Source organism: Oryza sativa, chromosome 4 (assembly GCF_034140825.1).
Source record: "Oryza sativa Japonica Group chromosome 4, ASM3414082v1".
Classification (NCBI taxonomy): Eukaryota; Viridiplantae; Streptophyta; class Magnoliopsida; order Poales; family Poaceae; genus Oryza; species Oryza sativa.
In genome coordinates, this window is record NC_089038.1 from 21755430 (window position 1) to 21765639 (window position 10210).

At 48.0% G+C, this 10210-nt stretch overlaps 1 protein-coding gene and 1 pseudogene across 2 annotated transcripts; one reads left to right on the forward strand and one right to left on the reverse strand.

The window, feature by feature from the left end:
* The first annotated feature begins 1985 nt into the window (after positions 1-1985).
* On the forward strand, positions 1986-5079 carry LOC4335869 (subtilisin-like protease SBT1.7). Its single transcript, XM_015779522.3, has one exon. It carries the CDS (start codon positions 2526-2528, stop codon positions 4857-4859), a length of 2334 nt encoding a protein of 777 aa, XP_015635008.1. The 5' UTR covers positions 1986-2525; the 3' UTR covers positions 4860-5079.
* LOC9270732 (thioredoxin pseudogene) lies at positions 5055-9050 on the reverse strand (annotated as a pseudogene). The gene is made up of 5 exons (NR_188768.1): positions 8761-9050; positions 7431-7871; positions 6970-7039; positions 5755-6623; positions 5055-5673 (listed from the first exon to the last, which is right to left on the reverse strand). The product of NR_188768.1 is annotated as a thioredoxin pseudogene (transcript).
* Positions 9051-10210: the final 1160 nt, after the last annotated feature.

The following is a 10210-nucleotide window of genomic DNA, read 5'->3' on the forward strand; positions in this document are numbered from 1 at the left end:
GTATTGTCATCAACACATTTCATATGATCTTGAGAGAGAAGAACAAGAATAAAAAGCCTTTTTTTTCTATCATTCCCTCACAATGAAGATTGTAAACATCTTTTCCTGTATGCTAGTACCTGGGAGCATGGATTGTAATTGCACTTGCACCCATTACCCTATCTTTTTCTTTTCTTTTTGATGAGATGCATTACCTTTTCTTTTTGATGATCATAACTATGGCATGTACTATATTATAGTACAGTTTGCTAGTGCTGTTAGTTAACCAGATGGGCCCAGACAAAAGAGAGAGAACACATCTTGGGCCTACCCTACCACCTTCTATTCCTTTTTCCAGTTCTTTTTATGGCAGAATTGTCATGGCCAAGACAAAGAAGATAATCTGAGTTGGAAGTTGATTCATTACACAATCATTCATGTTCTTTGATAACATTGGCATCAAATTAAACCTTTTTTTGGTGTGGTGTTCAGGAATCTTTAATAAGCTTTCATTAGGTTCTTTGAAACAAAGTGATCGCCTCCTTTTCTTTCCTTCTCCATGCCATATATCTCTGGTCTCCATGACGAGTAGTAAAAGAGCCGCACGCTTGATCCACCAACCGGCTATGAGTAATTGAGCCCAAGAAAGTACTAATCATCACTATAATCTCTGCATCATGCTGCCAATGTTGCTTGCTTGACATATAATGATCATATAATACCAATAATTAATCACCATTGGAAAAGTATTTGCCAGGACAAGCCTACCTTCCAAGCCTTGGCAAGTACTTTCTTCTGCTTAATATTCGAGTTTCATATTATAAGTTATTTTGGGTTTTTTCTAAGGTCAATATTTTATTTTGGGTTTTCCTAAGCCAATATTTTTAAGTTTGATTAAATTTATAGAAAAACGTAACAACATAATCTCTAACATCAAATTAGTTTTATTAAATCCACCGTTGAATATATTTTTATAGTAATATTTATTTTGCGTTGGAAATGCTACTGTATTTTTCTGTAAACCTGGTTAAACTCGAAGATATTTAACTTAAAACAAACCTGAAATAACTTATAACATGAAATAGAGAGGAAGCCACATTTATGAAGTTTGATATATCCAAATGGCGACGAGTTGGCGGGAAGCAAGTTCTTGAGTGCAGTGGAGCTGCAAGATCGATTATCAGATGGAGTACTCAACCGAAACTTAATGGAACAGGATGAGAATAATGCTAGCTACACGATATGGTGTACTAAACTCAATGTTTCCAGAGATTATCCTGTCTTTGATGTGAAGCTCACATCAAGCAAGATCAGTGGTGCCCCCACAAACTTTTACAGTTTTACCTGATGATTGCTCATTGCTGCAGAAATGTGCAGGGAATTTTCTCATCATTGATAGTTTTCAGGCTAGCGATCGTCGTCAGGAACTAAAATCCGGCACACGGCCCTGAAGGCTGAATTCAGTTTGGCGTGCAACCTGAACTATTATTATCTCTGCAACAATTTTCTCCAGTCATTTTCGTGGCTACAGTCACCGTCAGCTTTGCAGTCAACCCCCGGTCGTCTTCCTCGTCTCCATCTCCGTCTGCGGCGGCGGCGAGGAGAGTGCGCGCTGCGCATTTGCGGCGGCGACGGCGACATGCACGCGCGCGGCCGTGGAGCACGAGGCCGGAAAGGAGCACGGAATGGGTGGAGGCAACTCGGCACAAAGACTGTGAAGCAGCCAAGCAGCAGCAGCTCAGCCCAGCCTGAGTGCAGCGTCCACCAACACAGCCTGTGCTTCTTTTTTGCTCTTCCCTGCTGCAATCAGTTTCATGTGGTCATATCACCAATTCATCACCAAGATAATATTTATCCCAAAAGCAAAACTTTACCTTTCGAACAGTGGCATTGCTTGACTCGCCACAGTTTTACACAACCTATTCTTCATTAATTAACGAGTACATTATTAAAAAAATGATATTGCTTTTGTTTTTTTGTTATAACAGCGAGAGCAACTTTTACGGTGGTCTAACATTCCAACAAACGTTTCTATTATAACTAGCAAAATATTTCGAACAGCAACCACAAACTAAACTGGGCCACGCTGTTCGTGATACGAAAGCGAGGATAATTTGCTACTACTACTAGTATATGAAATGGAGGCACACCGAACACGATACGTCCGTGCGAAGCTTAGTGTTCGACCCTGTGAAAATGATTGCAATGTCGACGAACATGCATGCCACCCATGGATCACACTGGCCATGGCTTATTAGCTAGTAGCTCACTGTCTTTTCACTTCCTTTTTCTTGCTAAACTATTATTATCATTTATCTTAAGAAGATTCTTAATTAGTGTAGCTTTATGTCGATCGCCTTCGATCAAAGAGCGAGCTCAAATACCATGGCCTCCATCGATGGACATGGACGACTCCAATATGTATATAATGTATCCGGTCCATTGCCACCATCGCCATGAACGAGTGCAATCCACTCGTGTCATCCACTCACTCTCGTTGCTCTTCTTAAGAGGACGAAGACGACGACGTCGAACACGAAGACATCATGATGGCATGGAGGAGCTTGTCGCTGGTGGCGTTCATGGCGGCGGTGGCGGCGGCGGCCGCGGCGGCGGGCGATGACCGGAGGCCGTACGTGGTGCGGATGGACGTGTCGGCGATGCCGGCGCCGTTCGCGACGCACGACGGGTGGTACCGGTCGGTGCTCTCGTCGGCGTCGGCGAGGGACGCGGCGGCGGCGCCGGCGGCGGAGCACCTGTACACGTACTCGCACGCCATGAACGGGTTCAGCGCGGTGCTGACGGCGAGGCAGGTGGAGGAGATCCGCCGGGCGGACGGGCACGTCGCCGTGTTCCCGGAGACGTACGCGCGGCTGCACACCACGCGCACGCCGGCGTTCCTCGGGCTCAGCGCCGGCGCCGGCGCGTGGCCGGCGTCCAGGTACGGCGCCGACGTGGTCGTCGGGATCGTGGACACCGGCGTGTGGCCCGAGAGCGCCAGCTTCAGCGACGCCGGCGTGGCGGCGCCGGTGCCGGCGAGGTGGAAGGGCGCGTGCGAGGCCGGCGCGTCGTTCCGGCCGTCCATGTGCAACCGGAAGCTCGTCGGCGCGAGGTCGTTCAGCAAGGGGCTGAGGCAGCGCGGCCTCAACATCTCCGACGACGACTACGACTCGCCGCGGGACTACTACGGCCACGGCTCGCACACGTCGTCGACGGCGGCGGGCGCCGCCGTCCCCGGGGCGAGCTACTTCGGCTACGCCAACGGCACGGCCACGGGCGTCGCGCCCATGGCGAGGGTGGCCATGTACAAGGCCGTGTTCTCCGCCGACACGCTGGAGTCCGCGTCCACCGACGTGCTCGCCGCCATGGACCAGGCCATCGCCGACGGCGTCGACGTCATGTCGCTCTCGCTGGGCTTCCCGGAGTCCCCCTACGACACCAACGTCGTCGCCATCGGCGCCTTCGCCGCCGTGCGGAGGGGCATCCTCGTGACGTGCTCCGCCGGCAACGACGGCTCCGACAGCTACACCGTCCTCAACGGCGCGCCGTGGATCACCACCGTCGGCGCGTCGACCATCGACAGGGCGTTCACCGCCACCGTGACGCTCGGCGCCGGCGCCGGCGGCGCGAGGAGCATCGTCGGCAGGTCGGTGTACCCGGGGCGCGTGCCGGCCGGCGCCGCCGCGCTCTACTACGGCCGCGGCAACCGGACCAAGGAGCGGTGCGAGTCCGGCAGCCTCAGCCGCAAGGACGTCCGCGGCAAGTACGTCTTCTGCAACGCCGGCGAGGGCGGCATCCACGAGCAGATGTACGAGGTGCAGAGCAACGGCGGCCGCGGCGTGATCGCGGCGAGCAACATGAAGGAGATCATGGACCCGTCGGACTACGTCACGCCGGTGGTGCTGGTCACGCCCTCCGACGGCGCCGCCATCCAGAGGTACGCGACGGCGGCGGCGGCGCCCAGGGCGAGCGTGCGGTTCGCCGGGACGGAGCTCGGCGTCAAGCCGGCGCCCGCCGTCGCCTACTTCTCGTCGCGCGGGCCGAGCCCGGTGAGCCCGGCGATCCTCAAGCCGGACGTGGTGGCGCCCGGCGTGGACATCCTCGCGGCGTGGGTGCCCAACAAGGAGGTGATGGAGCTCGACGGCGGGGAGACGAAGCTGTACACCAACTACATGCTCGTCTCCGGCACGTCCATGGCGTCGCCGCACGTCGCCGGCGTGGCGGCGCTGCTCCGGTCGGCGCACCCGGACTGGAGCCCGGCCGCCGTCCGGTCGGCCATGATGACGACGGCCTACGTGAAGGACAACGCCGACGACGCCGACCTCGTCAGCATGCCCGGAGGCTCGCCGGGGACGCCGCTGGACTACGGCAGCGGCCATGTCAGCCCCAACCAGGCCACCGACCCCGGCCTCGTCTACGACATCACCGCCGACGACTACGTCGCCTTCCTCTGCGGCGAGCTCCGCTACACCAGCCGCCAGGTCGCCGCCATCGCCGGACACCGCGCCGGCTGCCCCGCCGGCGCCGGAGCAGCAAGCCACCGCGACCTCAACTATCCGTCGTTCATGGTCATCCTCAACAAAACCAACTCGGCCACACGGACGTTCACCAGGACGCTGACCAACGTCGCCGGCTCGCCGGCGAAGTACGCCGTGTCGGTGACGGCGCCGGCGGGGATGGCGGTGAAGGTGACGCCGGCGACGCTGTCCTTCGCCGGCAAGGGCAGCACGCAGGGGTTCAGTGTGACGGTGCAGGTCAGCCAGGTGAAGAGATCAAGAGATGGTGACAATTACATTGGCAACTATGGGTTCTTGAGCTGGAATGAGGTCGGAGGCCAGCATGTTGTCAGGAGCCCTATAGTGTCAGCATTTGCCCAATGAGAAGAACAGATGTTAGCATAGCAGGATCAAAAATAAGAGCATGGAAATAGAAAATGACACTAAAACAAAGTATACTACATACAACTAATAATCATGATCAGGAATATAAAGAGTACATATAATGGAAAGAGAGAAATAATTCTCACCAGGATACTGATATTGCACGTGTATTTTTGTACTCTCTGCTTCTGAATTCTAGTTTTGTTACTGTTCTTCTCAACGTATCAAATTATTTACACAAGGGTTACAAACAGAGCATCAATAAGGAGCAGCTTGTAAGATTTATATACAGCAACAACCTTAAAAGGGAATTACACCTGATGCACTACGTTTCATGCAGCAAAAGATTAAACAGAAGAGGAAAATCCTAATAAGTTTTTCTAAGCTAGAATGAGCACTACTAAATAGTCTACATGCTTCAGCAAGATGTTATATGTATTATATCTCTTATCAACATTGGGGTCTACAAATTCTGTAAGCGGGCAATCAGCAGGTGATAATTAAGGATATCCAAGCAATTCTTCCAGAGTTACAGCATATTCTTGAGCTATTTCCTTGATCAACTCCTATGCACTACTGTAGTCGAAGGAAAATGAGATGACATGAAAAGCGATTCAATAGGATATCATTAACACTAATCCATTCAATGTTGAAGGAATCCAAATCTATTGTGTCCTTCACTCCACTTAGACCACTTGCTATGCACGAGTGCTCAGTGCTCACTGTTCAGCATGAAAACATTGAAAATTCATGGCCATCTTGTTGCTATTGTGCTACCAAAATCATTGCAGGTCAGCATTACTGGCCACCATTCCTATACATAGCATAAAATCCTATTCATTTTGTATTGGTATGTTAGGTATACGATCTTTCTGAGCTGAAAATTGAAAAATACCTGTAGATGATCATCCTCATATCAAAGCCATCTGCCACCAACTTGGACCTTCGAGCTCATCATGTATGATCAGTTGCTCAACTTGGCAGCCATGTTGCTTCTGGGAGTCCTACCACCTTCTGTCCAGAGTCCCACTTAGTATTCAGTCATTGCATGAACCAGCATTCTCCAGGCTCAGTAGCAGTCTAGCAGCGCAGGACGGTAGGAGCACTGATGAGCAGATCCCAAATACCAGCTCTGACCAAATTGCGAGCTTCAGTAACAAGGTATATCTTTTGTTCTCTTCTACTTGTGAGGAAGGGGAACAGCTCAGAATATGAGATGATACCAAGATTTCGACTCATCAGTCTGCAGCTAAAAATCCATCAAGTCATTCTACCTGAAAAGCCTTCACGCCAACATCACAGTATATCTAGTGATGACAATGGCAATTCACCCAGGGACTAGAACGGCCATCAATCACATATGCCAGCTATATTAACTATAGTTGGTTCTCTCTGCTATCAAAGGGTTCTACAACCAGTATTACCTCCAACAAGTAAAGTAATTCACTAAGATATACTCTCTGCAGGGTCTACAGCCACAAACGTCTAACCCACCATGCTGACTTAGCCAGAAAAGAGAAAAACAAGCACCATGGGTTCCAAGCATTGCCTGACTTACATCATTTACAAGTGGAATGGGATCCATGCTTTACCTGAGTATCAGCGCTTGCTGCCTGAGTGCTAGTACATGCTTGCGGGTTGCCACTATCATCCTGATATACTCATATGCAATACTAGGATCCCCCCTGCATAAGTACCGTGGAATAGTGCAGATCCATGTAGAAGCGCTGGGTTCAGAAGCAGCTCACCAGATCGCATGGGTTCCTGAGCTGACCCGAAGGTAGTATTTCAGAAGCACAAATCCTGGTGCAAAAAAGGCTAACAAATATAACCTGAGCAGAAGCAACAAGTACACAAGATTGGGCAGAATAGCTCTCTTAGAATTCTCCATTTAATTTTCATCTTTCAAAAACTTCATCTCTTATTCTCAACAAATGCATCCTCCTGTTTTCAATCTCTTAGAAAACCGACATGGAGTTTCATATATAGAACCTATCTGATTGATTACCATGGGTTTATTTTGCCAGTTGATTCCAGAGATACCGCAGAGGCACAGATTAACGAGAAAAAAAATGTGGAATTAATAACCACAAAGTTTAATAGTGCATACCTTGTAAAGCTACTTGAAAGAGAAGTGACATACCATATGAGAAGAAAAACCTTCAGCTGATTAGCTGCATCTGCATGCATAAATATAACTGTAAGAATTGTGGAATCTAAAATAATACCAGATATCTACAGCTTCAATAAATAGCACTAAAAATTAAATTGATAAAGGTCATAAAAAAGCAACCAAACAACACCACATAAAGAAGAGTGGAAAATTAAGGAAAATATTAGTCTCCTTTCATTCAAAGATATTTCTAAGGGCTTAAAAATATGCTGCCCTGTTACACATCGATGACAACAATTATGCATTACAATCTTTCAAGGGTAAAAGGAAACTCAGTATTCTGTTTTCTCAGAAGTACATCAATATTTACATGTTACACTGCAATCGCCTAGCAAAATGATCACGGATGCTCCTAGGCAAGAATCCCATATTCTAAACTCTCAGAAGTCCAACTTTACCTTCAATACTTTCTGCAATACTCAGTAGTGATTAATCAAGACATCAAGTATACTGGTACAGTGGAATATAAATCTGAACCAGAACACACTATGAAGTATCTAGCCGAATTGATCATTGCTCTGAGTCTGAGATAGATTTCTCAATGGCTCTCACATAAACAGCCTTCGGAAGAGTCCCAGTAATGCTATGCGTTTTCTCTCCATCCTTAAAGAGTAAAACAGTTGGAATCCTCTCGATGCTGTAAGATGTTGCGACTTGTGGGTAATCATCAGTGTCAAGCTTATAGCATTTTATCCTTCCAGCATATTCTTGTGCAATCTCATCAACAATTCGGTGGACCATTCTGCAGGGTCCACACCATGAGGCCCAAAACTCAATAAGCACAGGTATATCACTGCAGATCACATATTCATTCCAAGAACATGCCGTAATTGTTTTGGCTGTACAAACAAACAAAACAGAGTTGTAAGATAACTCCTCTATATTTGAACGTAAAACTAAACAACAAATGATGTTATATGTCACAACAGTTGCTACACTCAAGTAACTACAAAAGATGCTAAATATAACCCTGACACTATCCGCTTGCTGAGAGTAACAGTTGCTATCCAGCAGCCCTATGCTCATGTAACAAAGTTAGGAAAATTGAACATCTTAAAATGTGTTGTAGCTACTAGTATTTACGGAGGTGAATATGAGCCGAGTTAATTGGTTTGCCTCAATGGTGCAGTTTGCAGGAACAGAAGCAGCGGCCAATATCCTGGAAATGAACAACTGAACGGTAGAGCTGCCGAAAACTAAGAGCAGCCAAAGAAAGAATAATTGAAGAATTGAAGTTTAGTGATATTTCACTACAGCTCCAGGATTTTTTTTCGAACGAACCGGCACTACAGCTCCAGGATCAATCATACTTTACTAGTAACGTGTTTATTTCAAGCTTTCGACATGTATCAAGGTTTCAACTTTTCTGTGGTACTGAACTGGCTGACCCATTTCTTGTACGGTTACACTACCCGAAAAAATGGTATACCCCTACATTGCATTCTCTAGCAAGTAAAATTAAGCTGCTTCCTTACGGCTTCTCCCTTGAAGAGTGCATCCATCATACCACTGTTCAACTACATTAGACTACTACATGGAACTGGAAGCAATGAACATGAGAATTGTCACTAATTTGTCAACCACACAACACACCAAAGGGGGCAAGGGCAGTTACTACACGACACCCTAAAGGCAGCAGAAATTTTTGGCACAAGCAAACGGTTAGCTTCAGGGGGAGGGGGGGGGGGTGGATCATCATCAACCAGCGAGGAGGCACACTCCCTTTACCTCCGCGAGGAGAATACGCGCAGCTCACCGTGCGGATCCGGTGCGCCGCCCAGCGGCGCCGGCAGCCCGGCCACCGGCGTGCGGCGGAGGAGGAGGCGCCGTACCCGGCCCTCCGTCGGCCGGGCGCCGCGAGCGCCACGCCGCGGTAGAGGCTCCGCGGCGGCGGCGGCGCGGGGCAAGCGGTGGCGGTGGCGGCCATGGTTGTTGGTGTTGGTTTTGGGTGGAGACTCGTGCGTGCGTGCGTGGCGGAGGATGCGCGGTAGGTAGGAAAATTTACGAGGCAAATCCGCACGCGACGCGAGCGAGCGAGCCTAGCGCTTATGATGATGAGGACGACGCTGACTTGGAGGTGATTTTGGAGTGTGATGCAATTCACTCAAACCTTATTATTTCCTCCGTTTTTATTATATTTATCAATAGTTTTAACTTTTTTTACAAAAAAAATATATTAAAGTTAATCGATTTTATAAAAATATATGATAGTGATTTGACCACAAAGCAAATATGTTATCCAAATTTACATTGTTTAATGAAACTAATTTGGTCTATCTTAACAAAGTTTGACTAAGATAAAAGTTAAAAAGCGATATATTGCATCCCTGTGTACAACAATGTTCAACTAGGCCTTCACATAACAATTCCATTGGACCATGTGTACCTCATCATTCTCATCCTTCAAAGACCAAACCGGATGGGCAAAAACTCATCTCGCCCTGCAATCCCCTGCATGACTGAAGATCTGAAAGTTGGTAGGGCAAGAATGTCTGAATCTCCTACATTCTTCAGGGAACAAGGTTCTCGCAGCAAGCAACGCCTCCATATCCAAGAATCTCACTTACGTTTGCACGGTAGAAATGATGAAAAACCAGGAGCTTTTCGCAAAACCTTGATTTGTTCGTCTCGAGCTGCCCATGCTGCTGCGTCCCGGTGTATCGTACCATCAGATTCAGAGAGAGCACACTTGGTTTCTTGTCTCCCTGATCAAGACTCATGAAATGGAATGGACACATGACGAACACCAGAGAACAAAACCGCATAGGCAACAGCTACAAAGTCAGAGAGAAAACACTGGAGGATGCCGTCCTGGAAGATCTTCATGTTCTGCACCTGCAGAAAATGGTTGTGCTCATATAAAACTTTTGCGACAAAATCTGTAAAATGGAAAAATGCATGTGGTCATCGGTTCACATACACATCTATATTTGAGTGCAGAAAGATTATTTTTAAAACCCATTTTTTATAAAACTGAGCTCTTCGTACAAAAGTCAACCTTCACTAAAAAAACCAAGTGGAGTAATTTTTTTATGGGATAAAAAGGCTTAGCGCCCAGCTTTTCTGGGAAGCTCAACGGGATTTTTTAAAAATATCCGGCATTTGACACTTGAAACAAGACAATAAGATGACACCAGCTTTGCCACCTCATCATCAAACTACCTATCAGCACCCAAAA

Bases quoted from the DNA above. Each gene is read 5' to 3' on its own strand.
- LOC4335869 (XM_015779522.3), top strand. From the start codon at position 2,526: ATGATGGCATGGAGGAGCTTGTCGCTGGTGGCGTTCATGGCGGCGGTG.